The sequence below is a fragment of the Palaemon carinicauda genome, chromosome 23 (genome assembly GCF_036898095.1).
Source record: "Palaemon carinicauda isolate YSFRI2023 chromosome 23, ASM3689809v2, whole genome shotgun sequence".
NCBI lineage: Eukaryota > Metazoa > Arthropoda > Malacostraca > Decapoda > Palaemonidae > Palaemon > Palaemon carinicauda.
Genome location: NC_090747.1, coordinates 101,227,100 through 101,248,725, shown reverse-complemented (window position 1 = coordinate 101,248,725; position 21,626 = coordinate 101,227,100). Strand labels below are relative to the sequence as shown.

Here is a 21,626-nt window from a genome sequence, read left to right as displayed (position 1 = left end):
TGTCCATGAATTGGGAATAGAATTTTTGCTATATATAGCATACTGATATGCCAATTTTCTAACATCCCTCACAGATAAGACATAATAAATATCGGCTGCACGTTTAAGATATGTAGAAAGTTCCTTTTCCCGTTCCTTAGAAAATACCTGTCTGTGCTGAGTGTAGCCCACAGTAAGAGATGAACTTCCTTTACTCAAAAGTTGTTCATCGGTTATTTTATGGCAATAACGTATAAGCGTTCGAAATGGAATGCCAAAATCTTTTGCAACCCCTCTTATTGAATTGTTCAAACTTTATACATTTGACAGCCCTTAGAATCACATCAGGTGGAGTTAAGGCTCGTTCAGTTTTTCTTTGGTATGCTCTAACCATGTTTGAAAAACAAATGGGAAAATTGCTGTAATATTGCCTAAAAGTGTCCAAAAATTAATAAGAATAGGTCTTTGGGGCAAGTTGGCACAGTGCCAACTTGCCCCAGTCTTGCTGTGCCAACATGCCCCAACCAAGAAACTGTTATTAAAACGGGATCTGATGAATAACCTTACACTTTAAAAACTTTGTATTATTGTCAATTTATTTTCATATTTCAAGAGATATTTTAGCTAGAAAACATTCAGCATATCAAGTAATTTAGCACATGTTTTAGCAAAGAATAGTAATTTCTCAGATTTTACTTAGCGTCATAAAAATCGAACTTTTGTCCACAAGTCAATTCTCGTACACTGTATCCTGATGGCAATTTCTTGGTAACTGAACAAACATACAGTGACCACGTGGTAGCGATATCAGAGCTATCAGACATCAAACATAGAAAATATTGCAGTTGTGCCAACTTACCCCTGTAGCCAACTAGCCCCGGTCTCCCCTATATAAATTTCTATCTCATAGTGGGATCGAACCCTAGCCCCTTCAAATGAAAGACAAGATAGCGACCAATCATGCCACCCTAGACTATTTCCTTTGTAGGGGCTAGGGTTCGATTCCAGTATGAGCAGATTATTGTGTTGAATTTCATTCATATATATATATATATATATATATATATATATATATATATATATATATATATATATATATATATATATATATATATATATATATATATATATATATATATTATAATTGTAGTATGTGTTTATATACATACTGTACATACATACATACCTACATACATACATATATATATATATATATATATATATATATATATATATATATATATATATATATATATATATTGTGTGTGTGTGTGTGTGTGTGTAGACAGAAGTAATGTTGTGCAATTGGTGAACAATGTAGAGGAAAAGAAAAATAAATAGAAAAGTGAAACAAATAATGGAGAAAGTTGGCATATGGTTTCATTTTCTTTTTTCTTTTTTTTCCAGTGCGAGATGTTAACAATCACTCATTTTCGAATACAAAGGGAACAGTTGCAATAAATCCTTATGAATAGTCGTTTTTTCTTAATCTAGATCTCGAATAAAGATGAATATTTTAGTATCATATTATGACTGATTTCGAGAGATAAATTTGAGATTTGAATTCGCTATGGATGGGGAAAGTTCTGATTTTGATTAGAGAGAGAGAGAGAGAGAGAGAGAGAGAGAGAGAGAGAGAGAGAGAGAGAGAGAGAGAGAGAGAGCGCAGGTCAAACACCGAAGGGCGAAGGACGGGTATTGCGACTGTAACTCGGCGGTGAAATAATGAATTTGTTTTATTGGGATTTTTATGCAACATTACAGTATCCTCAAACCGATAACATTACTTTTGATAAAATCTAAACCTTTATGAAAAAATGACAAACCCTTTCTACACGGATTTACATCACACACACACACACACATATATATATATATATAAATATATATATATATATATATATATATATATATATATATATATATATATATATATATGTATATATACACTGTATATATATATATATATATATATATATATATATATATATATATATATATACACTGTATATATATATATGTGTATATATATATATATATATATATATATATATATATATATATATATATATATATATATATATATATATATATATATTATATATATATATATATATATATATATATATATATATATATATATATATATATATATATATATATATATATGTATATGTATATATATATATACTTACTGTATATATATAAGTAGTATGTACTCATGTGAGTAAACATTATGTATGTATTTTAATATTTGCTTTATATTATAGGTAAAAATAATAATAATTTCCTTCTACGCCTATTGACGAAAAAGGCCCTCGTTTAGCTTTCGCCACTCGTTTCTATCCTGATCTATTAAATCAATACTTCTCCATTCATCATCTCCTACTTCAATAAATCAAATTTAGATCAATTATGAAAAATCATTTCAAGTCCATTACACATACCCAATAGAGGCCCTCTTTTCCAGCGCAATCACATGCGCAACGAAACTTCAACAGTCTCTCGCTGAAATCAAGCAACTTCAGAAGGCAGTCTTGCGTTCTTTTCCAAGAAAGCACATGGTAACGACACATATTGTATCGAGCTTTTAAATCAATACTTCTCCATTCATCATCTCCTACTTCAATAAATCCATATTCTATCTTGAGCTTTTAAATCAATACTTCTTCATTCATCATCTCCTACTTCAATAAATCCATATTCTATCTTGAGCTTTTAAATCAATACTTCTCCATTCATCATCTCCTACTTCAATAAATCCATATTCTATCTTGAGCTTTTAAATCAATACTTCTCCATTCATCATCTCCTACTTCAATAAATCCATATTCTATCTTGAGCTTTTAAATCAATACTTCTCCATTCATCATTTCCTACTTCCATAAATCATTTTTCGATTAATTATGAAAAATCATTTCAAGTCCAATTCACATACCCAAAAGAGGCCCTCTTTTTCTAGCACAGTTACATTCGTACCGAAACTTCAACAGAGTCTCGCTGAAATCAAGCAACTTCAGAAGGCAGTCTTGCGTTCTTTTCCAAGAAAGCACATAATAACGACACATATTCAAGCGCAGGAATAATCAAAGGGTTGGATCTTTTGGTCCATAATTCCAAGAGGAAATCTCGTACTGATGAAATGGCTAAGCTTCGGTTCCAGGATATGAGAAGCAGAGGTGTATAATCAGAGTCGCCCAGGCATAAATGCAGAGATTCCTCATATTGAAAGGATGATAGAGCAGAGGAAGGGAATGATAATGATGATAATGATGATGATGATGATGATGGAAATGTTATCGAACGGTTGAGTTAGCCGTATCGCAATGATTATGGCTATTTTGGTGAAGAATTTGCGTTGGTTGCAGGTATGTAGGCTGTCGCTGGGTGGACGTCCGTTTTCTCCAGTTGAAAATCAAACGCCTCAAGGCAGCTGATGAGTCAAAGGGACGGATGCCTTTTACAGTCTGAGGCATCCTCGTGTCGTTTCCATTTCACTGGGCAATGACTGATGCATTCAAGGAATTCCTCCTCCCTCATTTTAAGGGTAATTGGCTTCTTTCAATTCTAAGTAGGTGTAATTTTCATATATAGAAGTGTCATTTTCCTTTTAGCATTAACCTCTTGTGTATATTTAAGGTAAGCAACTCTCCTAAGAGAAGGACACTCCATAATCAAACCATTGTTCTCTAGCCATAGCCATAGCCTGTGTACCATGGCCTTCCACTGTCTTGGGTTAGAGTTCTCTTGATTGAGGGTACCCTAGGGCACACTATTATATCTTATTTCTCTTCCTCTTGTTTTGTTAAAGCTTTTATAGTTTATAGGAGATATTTCAGGGTGAGTTTTTAGTAACACACAGATTCAAACTCTTTCAAAACACGAATAATAATAATCATAAAAGTGTATTCTTTTATATCAAGTTCTTTTTAATGATAAAGTATACGATATATGAAAAGAAATGATGTGGAAACGAAAAGTAACATATATCCAAATAAACCCACAAGATCAAAACTAAATATGTGATCTTTTTGCTGCCTCTCTTCGTGAAACTCGCAACTTTTCAAAAGAATTCAACTTCTCAGAAATATTTATGTAGACCCCACCCGTTATGTTTATTATATCGAAATTAATAAACGATGAATTAATCGAGGTTCATGTAATTGATTTACTTTTGCCTGATCGGCTATTATAAAATTTTTAGATAATTTCTGTCATGACAGTCACGCAATTATTTTTTAATGGTAATTTCATTTTTATAGCGTCAGACGATCATTTTGTATATGTGTATATATATATATATATATATATATATATATATATATATATATATATATATATATATATATATATATATATAATATATAATATATATTTAAGGAGCTAAGATCATCTTTACCTTTTGAGATGAATATTTATATTAGAATAATATTAAGGTATTATTCAACACTTTATATGTTGTTAGCTGGTCGTGTATATTATTTCTTTCCGAGATGAGACTTCCATTTTTTTATATATATATATTTTTCCTTGAGTGTTAGAACGCGCCAATGTTTATGTTGTTACCTCGAGGTACTTGTCCGGCTTGAAAATATTTATCGACCATCCTGTTTATGTAAGACGTTAAACATAGTAATATTCTTTTCCTGCCGTAAACTGAAGACCCTGTTGTAGCTGTGTACTTTATTTCTATTAAGGTTATATGATGATGCACCTTTTTTTCCACCCACCCCCCTCATTATTCATTTAATTTGAATCATTCCATCTGGTGCCCCCCTGGAAACTTAGCCTGGAACTGGAACCCTCCTGGAAAGTTCATCTGGCACTGGAGCCCTGCCGGAAAGTTCTCCTGGAACTGGAACCCTCTTGGAAAGTTGTCCTGGAACTGGAACCCTCCTGGAAAGTTCTCCTAGCACTTGATCCCTCCAGGAAAGTTCTCTTGGCACTGGAGCCCTCCTGGAAAGTTTTCCTTGCTCTTGAGCCCTTCTGGAAAGTTCTCATGGAACTGGAAATCTCTCGGAAAGTTCCCCTGGCACTAGAGCCCTGGAAAGGTCTGGTACTGGAGTCCTACTGGAAAGTTCTGGCACTGGAGCCTTTCTGGAAAGTTCTCCTAGCACTGGAGCCCACCTGGAAAATTTTGGCACTAGAGCCCACCTGGAAAGTTTTCCTAGCACTGGAACCCACCTGGAAAGTTTTGGCACTAGAGCCCTCCTGGAAAGTTCTCCTGACACTGGAGCCCTCCTTGAAACTTCTCCTGGCACCAGAGCTCTCCTGGAACGTTCCCCTGTCACTGGAGCCGTCCTGGAAAGTTTTCTTGGCACTAGAGCCCTCCTGGAAAGTTCTCCTGTCACTAGAGCCCTCTTGGAAAGTTCTCCTAGCACTGGAGCCCTCCTGGAAAGTTCTTCTGGCACTAGAGCCCTCATGGAAAGTTCCCCTGGCACTGGAGCCCTCGTGGAATTCGTCGTCGTTGAACTCGTCGTCATGGAAATCGTTGTTATCGAAGTCGTCGTCGTCGTTGAACATGTCGTCATTGAAGTCGTCGTCGTCGTTGTTGTAGTTGTCGTTGCTGTAGTATTGTAGTCGTCGTCGGCTTTGAAGTCGTCGTTGAAATCGTCAAAGTCGTCGAAAAGCAATCACAGAACGAATGTTCTTTTTTCCTTTCATAATCCCTTGTTTTCTGAATGGGTTTTCTTCTTCCCTCAGACTGATGGGAAATTGAATTGAAGACTCCAAACCTATCTCTGTATTCTATGCCATTCTTTCCTTTTCATTTCAGTATGGAATTCCGGATTTCTTAATTCCTACATTTTTTACCGTTTTCTACCATTTCTACCTTTTCTACCTTTGTACCTTTTCTACCATTCTACCTTTTATACCTTTCTCGGACTGTGTGATTAGTAGAAGACTCCCCAGCCTATAAAAGGGGTGAGGTTTATTACCTGTTTCTACCTTACTACCTTTTTCTATCATACTACCTTTCGGTCTTTTCTACTTTTCCTACCATGTATATATATACATATACATACATATATATATATATATATATATATATATATATATATATATATATATATATATATATATATTTATATATATATATGAAAGATAGTATTTTGAAATCACAACGTTTTATAATCTAACTGTATATGCTGTTATATACATTAGGGTATTAGGCTAAATGTAATGTTTATCAAACTCAATGTGAAGTTATAATCCCTGGTCCGTGACCCTCACTACCTTGATCCTGAATATTGACTTTAATCCTTTTAATTTCTTCAAATATAAGGGACCGTTTAGTGTCCGCTTAAATACGGTCGCTCGTATTCTTTTGAAGGTTCGAGTACCCGAGAAGGATAGGAGTGTATGTAATTCACGTAATCTCGAGTATATGTAAGTGATTCTGTGCATAGGATTATCAGATTAGTCTTCGAATATGTGTACGGGATTGGAAAACGATTTTTTGCTCAACTACCCATCTTGTTTATCTGTGAAACTCCGTTGTACGAGTTATCTTTTGCTTGATTTAATGTTTTTTTATCTATGTCTATGTGGTGCTTTAACAAATGTATGCATATGTATGTGAGTATATATTTGTTTGTATATATATATGTGTGTATATATATATATATATATATATATATATATATATATATATATATATGTATATTTATATATATTTTCATACATATGTAAATGTATATATATGTGTATATATATATATATATCTATATATATATATATATATGTATATATATATATATATATATATATATATATATATATATATATATATATATATATATATATATATATATATATATATATATATATAAACGTCGTTCAATTAGTTCTTTGTTGAAATTGCGTAAGATTTTTCATAACTCTAACCATCTTTTCAACTCAGATCTTCACAATCTGTGTCATACTGTACGTAGGCAGTCTTCCCTTCTTCAACATAAAGCCTAATACTGCCATAGTACTTAGTATTCTAAAAAGTTATTTCCAGCCATGGCCATATTGTGGAATGATCTTCCTAATCTGGTATTTGAATTACCGTAACATTAATCAATAATTCTTATCTATATATTCATTACTATGAACGTACACAACACTATAGCTTCAAACCATCTTTTTATCTTCATCTTAATAAAAATTCCATATGCCAGCTAGGAAAATATATCTAAGAACTCGATTATACGGTTTTCAAGATTATTGAGGACATGAGATTAAATATTCAGTAGGTGTTGGAATTGTAACGAAAGTATTAGAAGGGTTCCGAACCTCTCGTCATCTCGAATTCCTTCCCTGGGGGCAAATCAATTTTCCAGACTTACACCGGAACTCCTTTAAGGGTCAAGTCTCTCTCTCTCTCTCTCTCTCTCTCTCTCTCTCTCTCTCTCTCTCTCTCTCTCTCTCTCTCTCTCTCTCTCTCATATATATATATATATATATATATATATATATATATATATATATATACTGTATGATGTATATATGTATGTGTTTGCGTAAACGAGTTTGTGTACATGTATGAGAGAGGGTAATTTATATTCTGTAATAGGCGTTTAGTGTACATGCAATATTCAACATTAAGGTTTGATTTACCAGTCTTACAAGGATATATTTTTCTTTTTCTATAAAATTATTTCTACGCCATTATTTTCCATCTTTCACATATAATATTGTATTTAGTGAAAACTTGTGGCTCGAGTTCACAGGAGCTTTATCTGCCTGTTCCATAAAAGGGCATGATTATTGTATTTGATGATAATAACGGTAATGATAGCAATGATGTAGCCATTATGTTATACACAAATACTCTCTCTCTCTCTCTCTCTCTCTCTCTCTCTCTCTCTCTCTCTCTCTCTCTCTCTCTCTCTCTCTCACGCAATAAAGCATTTAAATCCTGTAAAAGTTTAATGGACGAGGAATTCCCAAGCATCTCATTGGGAGTCATCTGAGCTGAAGTGAAAACTATCTCTCTCTCTCTCTCTCTCTCTCTCTCTCTCTCTCTCTCTCTCTCTCTCTCTCTCTCTCTCTCTCTCTCTCTGGGACACATCGCTTAGCTTTTATCACGGCTTGTGGCCGAGATTCTTAGAAGTTCATCGGAGAAAAAGTTGGAATGAATTCTGAGCTCACTTTGCATTGGATTTGCTTTTTATTCAGTTTGGTTCGCTTTCTTATATTCTTATCCTTACGTTTCGTGTATTGTCAGTCAAGGTCTATAGAATTATTCTGTAGACCTTATTGTGATTTTTTTCGTGGGTCTGTGTTCATAAAAACATTTGATACGAATACACGAAAAGATTTTAAATCTTTGGTTTTCGAAGGAGAAGTTTGAATGTTTTTGGATTAAGGCAGAGATAAATATCTAGTATTTGTTTAAAAGTAATTTTAATTATAATAAGGATAACATTGACAATGATAGTAATAATGCTAAGGAAAACTTTATTATTATTTTTATTATTGTTGTTGTTGTTGTTGTTGTATTGTGAGTGTTTTGGTTACTGTGTTCATAAAACATTTGATACGAATACATGAAAAGATTTTGAATTTTTTGGTTTTCGAAGGATAAGTTAGAACGTTTTTGGAATAAGGATGGGATAAATATCTAGCATTTGTTTTACTGTAATTTTTTATAATATTTTGTTGTTTATGATAAGGATAACATTGATAATGATAATAATAATGCCAATGACACATTTATTTCTATTATTGTTGTTATTATTATTATTTTCATCATTATTATTATTATTATTATTATTATTATTATTATTATTGTATTGTGAGTGTTTTGGTGTTTCTGTATTCAGCAAACATTTGTTTTGGATTAAGGCAATAGTAAATATCAAGTGTTTTATTTATGAGTAGATGAGGTTCTATTGCTATGGTGAGCTGCTTTTTTAGGAGAAGGACACTCCAAAATCAAACCATTGTTTTCTAGTCTTGAGTAGTGTCATAGCCTCTTTACCATGTTATTTACCTGCCTTGGGTTAGAGTTCTCCTGCTGGAGGGTACACTCGGGCATAGTATTCTATCTAATTTCTCTACCTCTTGTTTTGTTGTAGCTTAGGCAGCAATAATAATAACAATAATGTAGTTTTTTTGTAATATTTTGTGTATGATACAGATTTTTACGTATCCATTTGAATATTCTGTCTCTGTATTTATGGACTAAATATGAGTTTATTTCAAGGGTTTATTAATTAATGTGAATCGTGTTTCGTGAAGATTTAGTGATCAGATAATTTTCCCCAAAACTGTATCCGAATTTCAAGGTATTTTTGTAAACTTTAAATAAATTCTTCAGTGAATTTTTGTGGAATAATTTATAGTTATTTTACTATTGTTTTTCAAACTGTTTGTTCTTCTATCTTGTAATTTATGATATCTTACACCTAAGAGTATAGCTCGAAATTGTCTGTGCACTGATTTTTCTTAAACATAAACAACTATTATTATTATTATTATTATTATTATTATTATTATTATTATTATTATTATTATTATTATTATTATTAGCTAAGCTGCAACCCTAGTTGGAAAAGCAAGATGCTATATGCTCAATATCTCCAACAGAGGAAAATAGCCCAGTGAGGAAAGAAATAAGGAAATAAGTAAATGATATAAGAAATAATGAACAATTAAAATTAAATATTTTAAAGACATTAACAACATTAAAACAGATTTCACATATAAACTATAAAAAGACTTATGTCAGGCTGTTCAACATAAAAACATTTGCTGCAAGTTCGAACTTTTGAAGTTCTACTAGATGTGATGAAGACTTAAGAACGAGGGTCCAGATAGATATATCACATTTTCTAATTCTTTTTCCAAGTTGAAATTTCATCTGATTGACTGATAATGACTTTAATTACACTCCTGGGTCATCAAGTTAGATCAAATGGTTAATCCCAAGTGATCATTACGTCCGACATTAAGAGCTATTAAATGGTCTTAAAGGGGTGGGGGGGGGGGGGACTTGGGGCGTCTTTACTTCAGACCCCTTAATTTTGCGCTCTCCAACTTTAATGTAACGTTTTGTGCAGTTTAACTTTAGCGAATTTTTGTGCTGTTTAAATTTCACGTAAATTTGCGCTCTCTGACTTTCACGTAACGTTTTGTGCAGTTTAACTTTAGCGAATTTTTGTGCTGTTTAAATTTCACGTAAGTTTGTGCTCTTTAACTTTAACGTAACGTTTTGTGCAGTTTAACTTTAGCGAATTTTTGCGCGGTTTAAATTTCACGCAAGTTTGTGCTCTTTAACTTTAACGTAACTTCTGTGCAGTTTAACTTAGCGAATTTTTATACTGTTTAAATTTAATGTACATTTGTGCTTTTCCTCTGTTTTTTTATTCTTTAACTCTAACTTAATCTAATCGGAACCATTTTCCCTCTTTACATAATTTTATATCCCGTTCACTAGTACATTTCCTCTTCATATTAGATTTCTCTTACGACCTACCAACGCAAGAGCCCGTGTTTTACATAAGGTAGGGCATTCTAAAACGAACGAACGAACGAACGTCTTTCCTATGAGGAGAAGCTGATACGTTTTAAATAATAGAAAAATTATCTTTCATTCATCAGAATTTTTTTAATGGTGCTTTATTTCTTCAGTCATGGAAATATGATCTTGATTCGTCAATTAAATAGTTTTAGATCAAGGAAAAGAAAGAGCGTTGGGTCTTATTTCAAGTGGAACGTTATCTTCATTTACAGCATTTAATGAAGAAAAGTGAGAGTTTTGGTTGATAATGGGCATGGATCTATAAATACCTTTTTGATTTATAACAATAATAATTTATTTCTTTATACAAATATATAAATCAATGTATTACATACATTTTTTTATAGTACATACACTGTACAACGATTATAGTTACTCTGCTTTTATTAGAATTGGAATTTAATAGAAAAAAATATATAGGTCTCTCTCTCTCTCTCTCTCTCTCTCTCTCTCTCTCTCTCTCTCTCTCTCTCTCTCTCTCTCTCTCTCTCTCTCTCTCTCTCTCTCTCTCCAATTCAATCACAATAAAGTTTAATGGAGAAGGAATACGTTAAATCTTAATGAGTGACTGACTTAGGAGGTTTCTGAATTGGTTTGTGATTGAAGCTTACTTTGCAATATCTTGTCATATCAAAGAATAATTTGACGGATGTAGAATTGTCTTCAAGGATCCTAAAGGTTTAAAGGTCACAATGAATGGCAGAGCTAAAGGACATTGACAATATCCTGGAGACTGACCATATATACTTATGATCAGCGCCCTAGCCCCTGACCATATATACTTATGATCAGCGCCCTAGCCCCTGACCATATATACTTATGATCAGCGCCCTAGCCCCTGACCATATATACTTATGATCAGCGCCCTAGCCCCATCTCCACAAAAAGTAGGACCTGTGAGGATCAGGCAATAGCTAGTGATGACTCAGCAGGTAGATGTATAGGCTCCCCCAAACCCTCCCTCCTTAGTTCACAAGGATGGTGAGGTTGCAGACACTACAAGAAAATATCTAGCTTAAGCAGGTCTCAAAACCCCAGTTCAGGAGCTCGCCAGGCAGTGACTTCCAATTGGTTATTTCAGTTTGGTTTGATAGAACTTTAATGTTTTGGGACCTATGCCACCATCGGTAAGCATACGTTGAGTCTATTAAATAAACTTATCATTTGAGAGCAATTGTTCTTTTGGGGAAATAATAACAAGGATAATAGCTTACTTTTATTATGGTTTCGTTTTGGGTACAGGTAGAATATACAACAGCCAGACTGTGAAGGTTAGACCATTTCAAAATATGGTCTATTAAAAAAATTAAACAAATCAAGGCTAATAGCTTCATTTTTATTATGACTTCATTATGGACACGGGTAGAATATACAACACCCAGACTTTGGAGGTTAGACCATCTCAAAATATGGTCTATAATGGGAAAAAATCTTATCAAGGATAGTATCTTCCTCTTATTAAGAATTCATTATGGGCACAGGTAGAATAACTTACAACCAGACTTTCAAGGTCAGACGATTTCATAATTTGGCCACAAATTTAAAATTCTGTTCATCACATGACCAGGATTCTGTATTTTTCACTATAATTAAATCTTTTTTATCCTAGTATATGTGAATAAAAATCTGTCCGACTATTTTCATATCGTTACAAATTCTTAGTACCCTTTTTCTTATTTAATTATCGAAGGAATTAATAAAAGTAATAAGAAAAAATTTCTTGAAGTGTAAATGACGCCTGACCTGAAATATAAAACCGAAGGCCATTGACAACTTCGATTAGATATATGAGATGGAGACGCCATCCTTGGAAGGAGAGAGAGAGAGAGAGAGAGAGAGAGAGAGAGAGAGAGAGAGAGAGAGAGAGAGACAAGGCGGAGATAGCCAGAGCCCTCTCTGACCTGCGTAATTCAATAGAGGCGGCGAGGACAGGGAAGGACATTATAGATTTTCTAACTCTGGCTCGAGTTTAAGGGAAGCTTGATAAAGTTAACGACACTTAGGGTGTGTTAAGGTAAATCATCGGGTCGATCCCTGGGGCTCGTTGCGTCATCCTTCGAAGAAGACCTCCTGCTAATAGGGTTAATAGGATCTTCGCTACTTTGAGCTGGATGTATTGATCGGGAATCGGACAGGATTCGATATTTCCTTCTTGTTCTGTTGTTGTTGTTGTTGTTGGTTTTTTTTTTTTTTTTTTTTTTACCTCTACAATAAATTTTTAAGCTATCTCTATTTCGTCGAGAATTTTCATTGTAAAAAATAAATAGCCTCAAAAACAATATAATCAAAACAATTGTTTTTTTACAACGAAAACAAGGATAACTTAAAATTTAGGCTATCTTTATTTTGTCGATAGTTTTCATTGTAAAAAATAATTAGCCTTAAAAACAATATAATCAAAACATTCTTTTTTTACAACGAAAACAAAGATAACTTAAAATTTAGGCTATCTTTATTTTGTCGATAGTTTTCATTGTAAAAAATAATTGTCTTGATCATATTGTTTCTTTATTTCGTCGAGAATTTTCATTGTAAAAATAATTGGCCTTATAAAAAATATAATCAAAACAATTATTTTTTACAACGAAAACAAAGATAACTTAAAGTTTAGGCTATCTTTATTTTGTTGATAGCTTTCATTGTAAAAAATGATTGTTTTAATAATATTGTTTTAAGCTAACTTTATTTTGTCGATAGTTTTCATTGTAAAAAATAATTGTTTTGATCATATTGTTTTAAGCTATCTTTATTTTGACGATAGTTTTCATTGTAAAAAATAATTGTTTTGATCATATTGTTTTAAGCTATCTTTATTTTGACGATAGTTTTCATTGTAAAAAATAATTGTTTTGATCATATTGTTTTAAGCTATCTTTATTTTGTCGATAGTTTTCATTATATAAAATAATTGTTTTGATAATATTGTGGGTTTTGGCTGTACTAGCCGCCTGGGTAGTACAGAGGTAACGTGTTCGCTTAGCATTCGCTTGGCAGCAGATCGATCCCAGCCCGGGGCCGTGAGTTTAATCTGTTTACTGGAGCGGCTACTGCTGTTGTTGGGCACCACAGTGGGAGGTTGGGCTTGCCCGGCTGCCGTTCTGGTGTGCATCCAATCTAGTGAAACTGGAACTGAAAGCAGACTCCTTTATCCTTTATGAAGGACTATTTCTCTCTTGAGGAGTAAAGTGCAAGTGTTCCTTTAAAAGGAAAGAGAGAATATTTATATGTATGTATTCTTGCTGTGCAATTTTCTTTTTTTTTTAAATCAAATTTGAAATGAAGTTACACAGAGTAACTTGAGCGCACCCTGTTCTTGTATTACTTTGTATATATATATATATATATATATATATATATATATATATATATATATATATATATATATATATATATATATATATATATATATATATATAGTACGGATTTTTCATTCCTAAGCGAGAATTTACTCATGATTATTATTTAAAAATATTTATGATTTCCACATGGAAATTCACGTTAATTACGCACTTTTCTTTTAATTTCTTAGCACCTCAAAGATATTCTGTTAACATCATTGAAAAGTACAATACATAATTATCATATTTTTCATTTAGTAAATGTTTTAAACTCCATTCCTTTATAATTATTTACCTTGATGAACATTTTTTTTCCCCGAACATTTTAAAGATTTTGTGTATCGTACGATCTGTTATGGATACCACTTTCAATAAGTCGCCGTATATTAATCAATACTAGCAATTTTTCTAGGAATTGTGCTTTCTACCTAGTAAGAATCTTCCGATGATCCTTTCCAGAATTCTATCACCACATGGAAGAAATTTCTCGTGACTGGTCGCTCACACTGATGCATTTTCTTCCTCTGATCGTTTCTCATTTTCCCCAATATTCTGACACCAGCATTTATTGTATTGTTTCTGTCATCACGAAACTCTTTTCCTATTTTCATGAACCTTGATGTGTATTGCAAGAGGATTTATGAGCTTCTATCTCTCTCTGGCCTTGTGGAGAGGGAGAAGTCATACCCTGGTGACAGGGGGTTACTCCAAAAGGAAAGGAAGAGGATGTAGGAAGGGTTGAATCTATGAACTTGTGTGTTTGTGCGCGTGTGCGTGCATATCTATCTGAATATTTAGCTGTAGTTTTTGACATGTCTGGTACACTAGTGTGTGTGTATATATATATATATATATATATATATATATATATACGTATGTGTGTATATATATATATATATATATATATATATATATATATATATATATATATATATATATAGTGTGTGTGTGTGTGTGTGCGTGTGTCTGTGTGTTTGCCTTCTTTTCACTTCTGGTTTTATTCCTCTTTTTTTTCTGTACTTTTTCTTTTGATGTTATTCTCTTGCAGTTTCTTTTTGTTTCTCTTCTCTTTACCCAGTCAACGTGACGGTTTTTCTCCCAGTCTGAATTCCAAGAGTAGAGATCGCTAGTCTGTCTGTTTCAAGAAGTTGCACAATAAAACAGTTGATTGAAATTGCCACATAAAAAACCAATTGGAGTATTATCATTCTCCATGGTAATACAACTGAAGAATGAATTCCTTCTATTATTTTGTTATTGTTTGAAACGAATTAGGGTTAAGAGTTTAAGCTTGAGTGTAAAATATTTTACTATAATATTTTTATCACGAGGGAAAGGGAGAGAAGGCGATTTTTGAATGTTGGTATAGAAATAAAGATAGCTTTGAATAAATAATTATACATTAATTAAATGTATAGAGAAAATGTGAATAGTATCTTTATTTCCGAGGATTAAAGCCTTATTAGTATATATTGTTTAATGATTTATGAAAATAGATTATCTAGTTATCTTGAAGTTTATTTCATTGTAGTCTAATAGTATTCGAGTGTCGATGAATTAGCTTAATTTTACAAATTGTCACATACATTTGTTAATAGTTGAAAAGAGGAAATAATTTTGAGTCGGCAATAATTTCCTTGCATTTCATAGCTCTTCAGAACTTTTGGGGTTTCAAATGATTTTTTTGTAGCAATGGCCTTTAGCAAACTAAAGATTATTATTATTATTATTATTATTATTATTATTATTATTATTATTATTATTTTTATTATTATTATTATTATTAGCTCAGTTTTCTATACTCGAGCTCAACATTAAATAAGCATTTTTTCCAAATTTTGAATATATATATATATATATATATATATATATATATATATATATATATATATATAAATTATATATATATATATATTCATATATATATATATGTATATATATACATATATATATATATATATATATATAAATATATATATATATATATATATATATATATATATATATATATATATATATATATATATATATATATATATATATATAAAATCGGACCAACGAAAAAATAGCAAAAAATATTTTTGTATTTTTTATTATAATATGAAAACTTGTAAATACATTCCCAGCTCAATTAAAACCAATTTTACGGATTTTAAACATCATTTAGGAAAGTTAGTGATGCATTCGCGTATATTTGACATCAAATATCCCTTGGTTAAAGCGAGTCTACAAACGCTTACGTGAGTCAATATTACATCGCGATCAAATGGTTCTGTGGGGAAGTGGAGGATGGTTTAAGTGATATCCGAATGTAATAGTTTATCATAGGAAGTGATTGATTGAAGAGTTTTTCCCGTAACATTTGATATTCTCTCTCTCTCTCTCTCTCTCTCTCTCTCTCTCTCTCTCTCTCTCTCTCTCTCTCTCTCTCTCTCTCTCTCTCTCTCTCTCTCTCGTTTTGTATGTATGGTGTGTAAAAATTAGTTGCTTAAGATATCAAGATCATCTTCACTTATTTGAATATCTAAATATTTAAAAATCTTTTTATGTTATGAGTTTTCTTTTGGAATACGAAGTTGTGTAACAAATAACTTTTTCTCCTGACATCTTTAGGAATATATATATTTTTTTCTGAATGAAAACTGTAATTAATTTTTTACCCTTAAATCGGGAGAGTTAATAGAACTAGATTTCTGTTTATTGAATTATGAAAACTTTTAATTATTGAGGATTCTCTTTATGCGTCAATTTAAAATAGTAGAATCTTCTTTTGAAGGTGGGAGTTTTTTATGTTTTTTTCCTGAGGTGTGAAAGTCTTTAATAATATATTTTTTTCTTGGTGTGAGAAAGATGTAAGAAATTATTTTCGTTTAAATTCTTAGATTTTGTGATGATACATTCTTTTGTAAAAATCGGAAGAGCCGGAAACAGTGGAAAAATTACTATTAAATGAAAAGTGATGGAAAAGATTGGTATCCTTAAGCCTGCCTGACACTTGCACACATTTTTGCCACGCACTGGGTTTTTTCCCGCACTGTTCACGACCAGTTCACGACACGTTCACGCATAGTTCATGACAAGTTCATGCCACGTTCACGCCATGGCACGAATTGGCACGCCAAGTTCACGACACGTTCACTCATCTTTCCGCATCATTCCGCATCGTTCACGCCAGTTCACGAATTGGCCACTCCATATAAAAACGGGGCTTCTCCAACCCGAGGACATTCTTGGATTGGCTTCGGAAGAGACAAACAATGCTTTCTGTCAGAGACACCATTGCATTGAGGAGAAGAAACGTATCTTTTTCGTTTGTATTTTTTGTTGCCCTTTATTTTTGTTTCAATAAGAAAGCATTTGATTTACATATAAATAGCAGACATAAAATATGTACAAGTATTAAGAAAGCATTTTATTTTAACATTAAAAGCAGCAAACATGAAAAGTTTTTAGGCTGTTGAGTTTAAGGTAATAGAGAAAAATTTGTGTTGAAATAAGAAATCATTTTATTTTTACATTAAAACAGCAAACAGAAAAAATTTGTTTTGCTCTTCATTTTAAGGTAATAAAGAAGAATAAGTATGTTGATGAAATAAAACATCATTTTATTTTTACATTCAAACAGCAAACTTAAAAATTTCTTGGGTTTATTTTTCAGTTCATTTTTATTTAAAACAAAAGTTTTGGCTCTTGATTGGTAATAGAGGAAAATAAGTGTGTGCATGAAATAAGACATCATTTTATTTTTACATTCAAACAGCAAATATAAACAATTATTAGGTTTATATTTTTCTTTCCTTTTCATTAATTTTTTCGTTTCCTTTTTGTCTCTTCATTATAAAGTTATAGAAATAGTTTGAAATAAGATATCATTTTTTTTTCACATTAAAACAGCAAATATAAAAATTTATTAGGTTTATTTTTCTTTCCTTTTCATTAATTTTTTCGGTTCCTTTTTGTTTCTCTTCATTATAAAGTTATAGAAATAGTTTGAAATAAGATATCATTTTTTTTTCGCATTAAAACAGCAAATATAAAAATTTATTAGGTTTATTTTTCTTTCCTTTTCATTAATTTTTTCGTTTCCTTTTTGTTTCTCCTCATTATAAAGTTATAGAAATAGTTCACTCCAGTTCACGCCAGTTCCCGCACTGTTCACTCCAGTTTACTCCAGTTCGCGCATCGTTCACGACTATTTCACGACTATTTTTGGCGTGCCAATGCATGCCACAAACTTTAAACATTTCAAAGTTCTGGGCACGCATGGCACGCATGCCACGCATCGTTCCCGCACTGTTCACGACAATTTCACGACTCGTTCACGTGAGTTCGCGCATCAATGAGTGCAAGTGCGTGCCACGAATGCGTGCAAGTGTCAGGTATCCTTTAATCAGTTGAGCAAAATCCAAAATGCTGAAACAGCAGTTATCTCTCTTGTCACCAATTCAGTTCTGTTCTGATTGTCTAGGAGAGTTCATTTGTCCACCACATGCTGCCCTTTGCTGAATACCTTTTTAAGTGCCTCATTTTTCGTATGTGTTGTAAATCACTTTAGTTTAGTTTTAACTCATAATCAATTCCATTTTCTGTTATAGTTATGTCAACCTACGCCGTCTAGAATCTAGATAGACATACGCTGCGCAGGATGTAAACGGCATTAGATTCGTTCAGTAATAGAGGCGTGTGAAATTGACATGTAATATCTTCTGAGTTAGATGAGATTCAAGCAATGCTCAGACGAGTCAATATTACATCGATGCTTTGTACACCTAGAAACTGTAGTGATGGGGTGCCTTAAATCTCTCTCTCTCTCTCTCTCTCTCTCTCTCTCTCTCTCTCTCTCTCTCTCTCGCTAAATTACCGACGAGAATAGATACTGTAATTCTTAAATAGATTCCATTAATATCAGCTATAACTCCTGTTTTGTTCAGTTTGTATGTTTGGTGTTTGCTCTTTTGTATAACCCGTGTCTTTCGGTTTCATGATTGTAAAATAAAAGGCAAATATTTTTTTTCTTACTTCTGGTTCATATTCTGATATTTACGAGAGTTCTTAGGAAGACGATTTGCCTTAAGTATTATCGGGAATTGTATTTAATAATAGATTATATTTTTCTTTATTTGTTTTAAATGTTTTAAACGTTTTTCTCCGTATCTTTCGGTTTCATATTTGGAAAATAAAAGGCAAATGCATTTTTTTTTCTTATTTCTCTTTTATATTTTGATATTTACGAGAGTTCTTAGGAAGGCGATTTGCCTTAAGTATTATTAGGTATTGCTTTAAATCATAAATTATATATTTATTCTTCTTATATTAGATATTTTCTCCATTCAACATTTTTCAGAATTTCCTTGCTTCAATATGTTGCAAAAATTCATTCGTTGTTTGTATTTCATTTAATTAGATTTTCTTATTCAGGAATCTCATTCCTATTTGATTTGGGTTTTTTACATTTCACTTAATTAAAGTTTTTTTTTTTGTGTGTGTGTGAAGGTTTCAATATACAAATTTTTAGATATTTTAATGTGTAACTTATTAGATATTCCAATATTTACCTTTTTAGATATTTTAATATATAACTTTTAGAAATTTTGATGTATAAGTTTCCAGATATTTCAATATATAACTTTTTAGATATTTTGATGTTTAACTTTTTGGATATTTCAATATATAACTTTGTAGATATTTGGATGTTTAACGTTCTAGATATTTCAATATATAACTTTTTTGGTATTTTGATATATAACATTAGATGTTCCAATATTATAGCTTTATAAATTTTTATATATTTTAATATAGTAATTTTATAAGCTTTAAATTTCCGCAAGCATTAATTACATTTAGCCAGTCCAGTACATTAATTTATCAGTATTCTGTGTAAAATATGCTTGTTAGGAAGGGAGCCTCCGCTTAACTAAAATTAATTTCTGTAGCGAAATGATGAAGTATTGCACGAAAGTCCCTTCTGTTTATTGCCACACCCAAAGTCCTTTATTTTTATATATCATGACTTGGGAAATTTTCACGGTTTAAGATGTGCGAAGGAGAGATTTGGTCTTTTTTCGGATGCTAAAGTTCTCAAACTTTCTTTCTTCTTCTTTTATATATATATATATATATATATATATATATATATATATATATATATATATATATATATATATATATACAAATATATATATACAAATATTATATATATATATATATATATATATATATATATGTATATATTAATTTAATATCAACGTCCCTATGTTCGTTACTCATCCATAAGATTTCTTTTCTGAAAGTAGAACATAAATTCTCTCTCTCTCTCTCTCTCTCTCTCTCTCTCTCTCTCTCTCTCTCTCTCTCTCTCTCTCTCTAAGGCAATGGATCATACGAGTACAGATATCGAGTAATAACATGGAGTATATATTCAATTTCATGATCATGTTATCATTTTTATTGTCACATATGTTTTGGAAAAGAGAAAATTCTCAGAAATTAGCGTTCACTTCAGATCAGCCTAATCATCCAAGATCAGTAGATCTTTGCCCCGAAATTTATTTAAAAAGAAATTAAACTTAAATACCCCAATAAATTTATTATCTCAGCTTATTTCCGAAGAAAAGAAAGGGATCTCTCTAAGGTGCGATGCATCTCAATATTTAAAGCAATTGAGACTTGAAACTGAACCACAGCTCGGATTTCAATCAATGCTTCAGAGTCTGCGAAATTGAATAGCAAGACTTCGGTTGCAAGGATTCTCCACCTTTTCCATTTCCAATAACGGTTTATTTAGTTTTTCTCTTTGGGATTTTACTTTTACATGAGAAACTGGGATTGTATTTATGGTTGTTACGTAAAATTTGGCAGTTGTCTTTTGGTGTAAACATTATAAATAGAAAGACCTCTGTGTTATGCTGGTTCACTGTCTCCAATTTCTATTTTTTAATTTTTTATTTTTTATTTTTAGCGCCACATTGTTACATCCGCCATAAAGTTGGAAGGTTATATTTTACCCCCTGTTCGTGTGTTTGTTTGTGAACAACTTCCTTGCCACAATTTTGATCGTAGAATAATGAAACTTGCTTGGATTATCTGTTATGTAAAAGCTGGAAATTATTAAATTTTGGAAGGTCAAGGTCAAAGGTCAAAGTTTCCTGAACGTGTTTACTGATGGTAGATAATGCACGATCAAATTACTTTTTCCTCAAATTAAGAACATGAAACATATCTTTTAATAAACCCTTATTAAAAGGAAGAAGCCCCGAATGCAGTTATGCCAAGAAATTTAGCATAATTCTTTCCCACCGTTACCTCCACATTAAGGGGCCGGTTGCCTGATCCGCCCTCTAGTAATATCTTGCATGGTTTATAATTTGGCAGAGGATTTTTCGATCCCATGCTCTTGCCTTCATCAACAACAGATTATTGGCGGTGGGCCTAATCTTTAACTATAAATAGTTCAACAGTAAGGCAGCAGTTAACACAGTTATTAACAGTGGGAGGAGCCTTTTACTGAAAAGCAAAGCTGCGAGGCAAGAGCTGTCCTTTTAGTCACTTTTTGCAGAATATACGGTGGTAGCATTCTGCACCCTTACCACAGGGAAAAATTGACTATAATTAACCGTATTCAAAGTACCAGAACAGTATCACGATTCAAAGCCTCCTAGCGTTAGTTATGGGAAGTCTCACCTACCTTATGAATTTCATTCATAGAATATGCACAAATTAAGAAGTTTTAATTAAGCAATCTTAATATCTACTTGCTCTTTTGAAGCAACGGAAAGCAGAAAGAAACATATCAGGAG

The 21,626-nt window shown here is 32.0% G+C and overlaps 1 protein-coding gene across 1 annotated transcript in view; it reads right to left on the bottom strand.

The window, feature by feature from the left end:
* Positions 1-5,046: 5,046 nt before the first annotated feature.
* Positions 5,047-21,626, bottom strand: part of LOC137617706 (eukaryotic translation initiation factor 3 subunit A-like) — a 26,221-nt gene continuing 9,641 nt past the window's right edge. The window contains exon 2 of the mRNA XM_068347704.1: positions 5,047-5,569. Within this exon, the coding sequence (XP_068203805.1) occupies positions 5,047-5,569 (523 nt within the window). The remainder of the gene's footprint in view (positions 5,570-21,626) is intronic.